General features: G+C 31.8%; 1 protein-coding gene across 1 annotated transcript; it reads left to right on the top strand.

Annotated features, from left to right (window-relative positions):
* Positions 1–335: 335 nt before the first annotated feature.
* On the top strand, positions 336–6,910 carry LOC149784173 (C-type lectin-like). The gene is made up of 5 exons (XM_089932247.1): positions 336–495; positions 975–1,078; positions 4,077–4,167; positions 5,443–5,671; positions 5,991–6,910. Exons 1-5 carry the CDS (start codon positions 441–443, stop codon positions 6,028–6,030), a joined length of 519 nt encoding a protein of 172 aa, XP_089788373.1. The 5' UTR covers positions 336–440; the 3' UTR covers positions 6,031–6,910.
* The last annotated feature ends 394 nt before the right edge of the window (positions 6,911–7,304 follow it).

Here is a 7,304-nt window from a genome sequence, read left to right as displayed (position 1 = left end):
ACGAAAGAAGCCTAATACTGACATAACTTTTCATCTGATGTTATACATTAATTCATAAATAAAACAATTGCAAAATATGTTTACGTCCTCTCCAATATGCACAATATGGAATTGGTGTGTAAGGTATCTTTTCGACGAACATATTTGTATATGTATTACTTAACTGTTTTTAGATCCATGTTTTCTTAGAATGTTAACATAAAGAGGAAGCCATTATCAAACGTTTGTTACAGCATACATGTCAATATACAGCAATAATTTTTAGCTACTACTATTCGATATGTTAATGAGGGGGAGGATATTAAGATACAAGCAAATTGAATATTAAGGAGAGAATATCATTCAGTCATAATGCGAGTAATGGTTAATCCGTGTACATCTATTTGTTTTGACTGAGTTTGAAAACGACGATTCAAGCGAAATCATCGTTCATTTACGTAATGGATTTCTCATCGATATTCATCACTGTAGCCATTTTTGTCACTGCACATGTTGGTATGTTTACCTTTTAATTTTATTGATAGTGTTATTATTAGTTCATTCGAGCTCGTTTATTTGATGTTTTTTTTTTTGGTTTAATTTATATGCGTTTTTGTTAGTAACATAGTTAATGAAATTATTGATTAGTTAGTATTTATATTTCTTATTTACCTAGGTGTCATTATATTTACAGTCTGTTATGTTGTAACATAATATTAATAGACACACTCGCAAAACATAATTTTAACTCACGCATACATATTTGACACAAACACAGGGGGAGATAAATAAATATACCAAGAAAGAGAGGAAATATGCATCTTGGCAAAATAAATTCATTTTTCATTTCTAATTAATCTTTAGACTTAGTGTCAGAATGCAATCGACTAAGAAACAAAATGGAAAATCTTCTGAACATAATAAAGTAAAGAGAATGATGTTCACATTAATGAAGATATTATATCCAAATTCAGGGAATGTTTTGTATTTTGCAGATGGTTCTGTAGTTCATAATGTTAGATGTCCAACAACGTTCTTACTGGATGGGGATGAATGCTACAAAGTTATGGCTGTCCAGGCTACCTGGGCGGAAGCCAAGGTATATAATTACGATAATAATGCTTTGTGAGTTATTTATGTTCCAGTTCTTAATTTTAAACAGGTAATGAAGTCTCATATTGCTTTCAACTTTCGAGAAATGTTACTTTGGAGTATAAAGGTTTTCATATCTAGCGTCAAGTAAGTTGCTAGAAAGACCTACAAACAGCAATGCATTGTTCAAATCTTTTTTGGCGACACATTACTCCAAACATAAGTTATTAAAAAAAATATTAAAGACACCAACAAAAAACAATTAAAAAAAATAAAGACATGTTGATAAAGACTTCTGCGGAGTCTCTGTTTTTGCGGCTACGATTTCGATACATACGACATTGAGTATAATAACTAGAAATCATGTTCCCTGCGGATGTGGCTGGTGTCAGAGACTTTAAAGAAAGAAGAGGCTAGATAATGTCTTGCTGATTAATTGTACAGGTCGATTTATAGACGACAGCATGTACATGCATTTCCAGTATTATTTCTTAACAGCAATATATATATATATATATATATATATATATATATATATATATATATATATATATATATATATATATATATATATATATATATATATATATAGATATATAGATATATATATATATATATATATATATATATATATATATATATATATATATATATATATATATATATATATATATATATATATATATATATATATATATATATTATTTGTGTGTGTATGTGTGTATGTATGTGTGTGTGCGTCTCTATATATTTTAAGAACAGAACAACTTCCCACCAATTGCTAAATGAATACTATAAGGCTTGGTCATTGGTATAGTGCGGCAGGTATCTGCAGTACAAGAGAGAGAGAGAGAGAGAGAGAGAGAGAGAGAGAGAGAGAGAGAGAGAGAGAGAGAGAGAGAGAGAATTGTGGGGAGCGAGAGAAACAAATCACAAAGCTAAACTAAACAAAATTTACATAGAAAAACCTATATGTTATGGATGTCTACGGTATTTGTCGAGTACACATGAAATGGAAAAATAACATGGGAACTTATAGGTATGATTCGATCATCAACAATATTTATTTCGGCTTCAAGATATGTTCGAGATAACATGTTGGAGAAAGCGTGAATGTCGTTTTTTCTGAACATAAGTTGGCCGAGGATATACTTATATTACTTCGCATGCACGTTCAGCTTTATCAGAGGTTATTGTTATTGCTTGGAAGATGGCAAGTTTAGTGTATTGAGTTGGAAACTTTATGTGTTACCATCGTCGGTAAAGAATATGAAGCACATTTAAATCATTATGATATAAAATATATGTTAATTGTTTTTGTTATCCCAGAGAAGAAATGCACGGAAATTATAAAACTTGTTACGAATTGAATTATATTAACAACTTGGTTTCATTTTTCATGACCAAATAATTTCATTATTTTTACAATATATTTAATTTTCACGAAATAATTTGAGATATTAGAAATATAAGCATACATAAGCTCTTCTACTCCCACGTTTGATACATGTAACGTATGGCAACATTGTGGCTAAATCTGATTTAGTGAAGTATACTCGGACTACGTGAATCATCTGGACATATTAAGATTTACTTTGAAAAAACAAGGACAGTTAACACATCTGTTACACTGATGAATTAAATACATTATTTCCCTTGTCAGCCTATGCTGTTCAAGATAGCATTTTGTATTCTGTTTAAATTCTGCTCAATTCCTGAATTACTCTGAATAAAATTTCCTTTCCCGAATAAGCATCTGCTATGTTTCCCTGATGTTTGATGGCTCTTTCTAACAAATAAATTGCCGGCCTTTCGTACTGTTCTTATCTCGAACTGATCTATTGTATATTTGGCTCAAGAGAAATTACAATGATATTCATTGAATTTGACAGCAAACTACACGACGAGTATCATCATTATAGAACGGATATAGGAAGATATATATATATATATATATATATATATATATATATATATATATATATATATTGCTGACAGAGAACTGACAAGCATATTGATAACGACAAAGAATAAAACGAACTAGCAAAAAGTTAAACATAATGCTGATGCGCTAATAACTGTAAAACTCATACAGGTACAAACAAATGACCACACAAGCATACAGTCATTAAAGCCTGAATTGAACACGGCATGTGTGCAAGTAATATTGTGTTGTTTGACATATATGATATATAGAACAGCAACATGAAAGTTCCATGAAAGAATTTAATTAGATACAATATTAATCCAATGATCTATACTGCTTTATGATTTTCATAATTTTAAGGAATAATTCTTTCGATTGATTTTAGTGTGTGGGTTTAAGGAATATAATTTAGAGATGCAAATGAGTTTTCTCGTTTTAGTTTCAAACTCAAATTTCTTCAAATACATTATCTGATAATTATGGATTTAAGAATGCTTCAGCCTGTGCAGGTGAAAATCGTCTAGAATTATACTAATTTCCTGTAAAAGTACCGGGAAGTTATATTGAGACAAGTTAAAGTATCTTTGAATTTTGATTTGCACGAGCAACCCATGCTTGTGGAGTTACAAAATATGCGTTCTCCCATTAGAGTTTAGTATCCATGCAATTTAGCATAATATTGTCGATGTAATGAAAGTAATGATTATGATACAGTATTGTATCAAGATTTTGCTGCAATAATGTTTTCGTTGTAAGAATGTTTTGTTGTTGTTGTTTCAATTAATGAATGTCACAAACGTATACAAGAAATATGATATGCAGTGCTACAACGCCAAGACTTTTCCTTGTGGTAAACTTATTACCTTAAACATAATGTTCTTTTCAAATTAGGCAGGTTCCGATTGTTTTATGCTATACATGGATCATATTAATTAGCATTCTGACATAAATTACCCATTTCATTAGTATTTTGCTCAGATGTCGAATATTTTTATTTATTTTTTCTTGCTTTTTGTGACGTATTAGAGGATCTGATAATAACACATTGTTATCCCCATAAATGTTTTCTTTTCTTTAGAAATACTGTGCAGTGATTGGAGGCGACCTTGCACGAATCACTAGTAACAGTGAGCAGACCATAATTTATGGGCTCGTTAACAAACATCATGGTATAACTTACACTTTTATGATATTCTTGTTCTATTGCGGTGTTACCTCCCAATTTATTTCTACTTTCATATAACATATGCACTTTTAAATTTTCCACATGAAGTATTTCTGCAATTATATGTATTACCGTACATTGTATATCTGACTCTACCCATTTTTAGCTATCAATAATCGCAAAGAACGTCATCTTTTCACGTGTTATCAACCCAGTAGATATACTGTCACCAGATAGTTATCAATTATTTGTAATATGGGGCGATATCATGTTTGAAGAATATCTATTTTTACTGAGTTTTCAGCATGGATTCAAATAACCAACTACTTTATCGAGAAAAAAAATAGAGTAACGGTAAATCTCGTAGATTTTACTTTCACATTTTTGTTTTATTCCGGAACAATAGGAATCGTGAAAATTTATATCGAATAAATTGAGGAATTTATTTAAGAAACGGAAGACCAATAAGTGATTTTATGTGTAGCCGAATAGTTTTTATCCTTTTCTGTTTGCCGTCCATCCACCCTTTAGCAAACTTTCCCATGTTTTCGAAACTCTTCCAAATCGTTTTACTTTGCACAGTCACTCATCACAAATCTAACTTGGATCTACATGAAAACAGTGCTGCGTGGAAGTCTAATTTGTTTGCAACAGTAGCCATCTTGACCATGATCGTTTCCCAACATAACATGCAAGATTTCAATATAGACGCAGCTGTAGCAATCTTGAACGAGTACTTCTACTAAATTGCAAAACATATTGTGTGGTGAATTTCACTAGAAGAATTGTATAGTGTCTGGTTGGTAAGTTATGAAAAGTATAATTATCTTAATCCAATGTGCCAAACATGAAGCCGTCTTAAAAATAGTAGTACAGTTACATTTGAAGAACAAAACTATTTTCGTTCTGACTAGGGGTCTCCAGTGTTCTACTCATCATCATATATAGTTGCCTCTAGCTATTATGGTGCCCATCTTACATCTCATGAGGACGACACTAGGGCAATATTAAAAATATTGATCTGGCTTTAGAAGATTTATATTGGTTTCCACACTCGGCATGTTAAAATAAGAAATTGTTTTGGGGGGGATTTTATGGAAATCATTTCGAGCCCGTTGAGCGTCAATCCTTTCAAAGGACATTTGAATGTCACCAAATAACCATGTAGGCATAATTCCCTTGCAACCATGAAGCAAAACTTAGAAGAATTATCAATACTGTTTAATACTAGAGTAATTTCCAAATGAACATTAATCATTCTCCAGTTGTTATTATTAAGGTATCGTTTCCAACGAACGTTACTGGATCGATGGTTCGGACGTGTTGCAGAGCAGGAAATGGCGATGGATGGGGACCAACGGGGCTTCTGTACCGTTTTCATTTACCAATTGGCAACCTGGAGAGCCCAACAATAAAGATGAAAACTGTGTAGAAGTTGGTTGGGCCTGGAGTAGCAGGTGGAACGATGAAACCTGCGCTACTAGGCTAAGCTTTATCTGTCAGGCACGGTAAGAAAATATTTTATGCTGTATGTTATCTATCTCTACATTCCCGTCGTATGCACTCAATGGAATATGTTTAAGCAAAAGCCATTTGATTTATTCTTGTTTATTTAGAAAACCTTTCTTGGCTGTTTCCAGTTGTATCGGCCTTAATTAGCATGTAATTGTTTTTTAACAATGTGATACATATATATCAGACTTTAATCTATGTCTCTCTTTTATCTCTTTGTCTCTCTCACTGTCTCTCTGTCGCTCTATATAGCATTGATACATTAAATTTATTTTGCTTCAATTGGAATTTTAAAGTGTTTTTTCTTTATTTCAGGCCACATAAAATGGACTTCAAAGACGAAATGGACAGTTAACTATCAAAAGTAAACTTGGAGATATTATGCTTTCGGAGATCGCATGCCACATATATTTAATCTTGATTTCGATGATCACTAAGCAAATATAATCCAACCCGGATAGTATCACATTTAACAAGTTCAATAATCGTATTCCTCATTAGAATGAGCTTCGTGAAAGACTGGTTTAGTTCTTTTTGGTAATACAAATCAGAAGGCAATATAGAGAAAACACATTTTCATTATAAGATCTAATAAATTGTGATTGATACAGACAGTTACTCTGTCGTAAATATAAGTTGCAGTGAATAACTGGAGGACACTTTTGTCAACACTTTCAAATAAATAATATCAAACATTAACACAAAGTAGCTTTATATGTCTCAAAACTACACGTTCGGTCAAACAACTAACGCGTGACCCTTTGTGATGATAATTTTGAATATTGCACGGTCGCTATGTCATCACGTTTATAATCGCAGGAGAGAAATGTTTTCATTCTTCTATTGTGTGCAACCATATTAAATGATCAAATTAAATGGAGGCACGTCATTATTTAGCTTATCAAGCAAAGTGTACGCCTTATGTTTATTATGGTACCAGGATAAACTGCCCTCCTTTAACATGAGAGAGTTATACGATGTTTGTTTGACGAACTTTCATTATAAACAAGTAATTCTCTGCAACTAAAGCCCTTTGCCATACTATCCCATAATCACTTACCGGTAAATAGTGCAAAGAACGAAAAGATAGATCGCTCAGTAAAATTTATGCTGTGCCTTATTATTTGTCGTTTTATCTTCTGGATTGGACTGTACTTGGAAGGAGGGTTTGTTATACTTTCGGTAATGTATGGATTCATCTGCATCACTTTCTGAAATAAATCTGCTGCATTAAAGATTTTCGTTTATTATTTCTTCCTTGCAAATAACTAGCTTTGAAAAAATTGAATCTCAGATTACATATACGTTGAAAATCATTATATTCCAACGATGTGATACCACCCTTCCTTAAAGATATTAATGTCATCATATTAAACTAAAATTAACACTTCGATATGTATTTCTGCCTCTAATTTATATACACTAACCGTTTGATGTGAAATGGTTCAAATATACCATAAACATTTACTGATCTATGAAATTTACGCCTTTAATTGTTTTTAAAAATCTCTCAGTTTTACCATACAGAGTTTAAACCATGTACTGCATGCATGCAACTTTTACTTTGAACTCACAAGCAAATACGCAAAATAGCAATGATACAAAGTCTGTTCAAACACAAGCGAAATT

This window comes from Sinohyriopsis cumingii, chromosome 14 (assembly GCF_028554795.1).
Source record: "Sinohyriopsis cumingii isolate HCF-2022 chromosome 14, ASM2855479v2, whole genome shotgun sequence".
Lineage (NCBI taxonomy): Eukaryota > Metazoa > Mollusca > Bivalvia > Unionida > Unionidae > Sinohyriopsis > Sinohyriopsis cumingii.
Note: the sequence above shows the minus strand (reverse complement) of the source record. Positions and strands in the feature narration are given on the sequence as shown.

Bases quoted from the DNA above. Each gene is read 5' to 3' on its own strand.
- LOC149784173 (XM_089932247.1), top strand. From the start codon at position 441: ATGGATTTCTCATCGATATTCATCACTGTAGCCATTTTTGTCACTGCA. The intron at 1,079-4,076 runs GTATATAATTAC...TCTTTTCTTTAG, and splicing joins CTACCTGGGCGGAAGCCAAG to AAATACTGTGCAGTGATTGG. The intron at 4,168-5,442 runs GTATAACTTACA...GTTATTATTAAG, and splicing joins GCTCGTTAACAAACATCATG to GTATCGTTTCCAACGAACGT.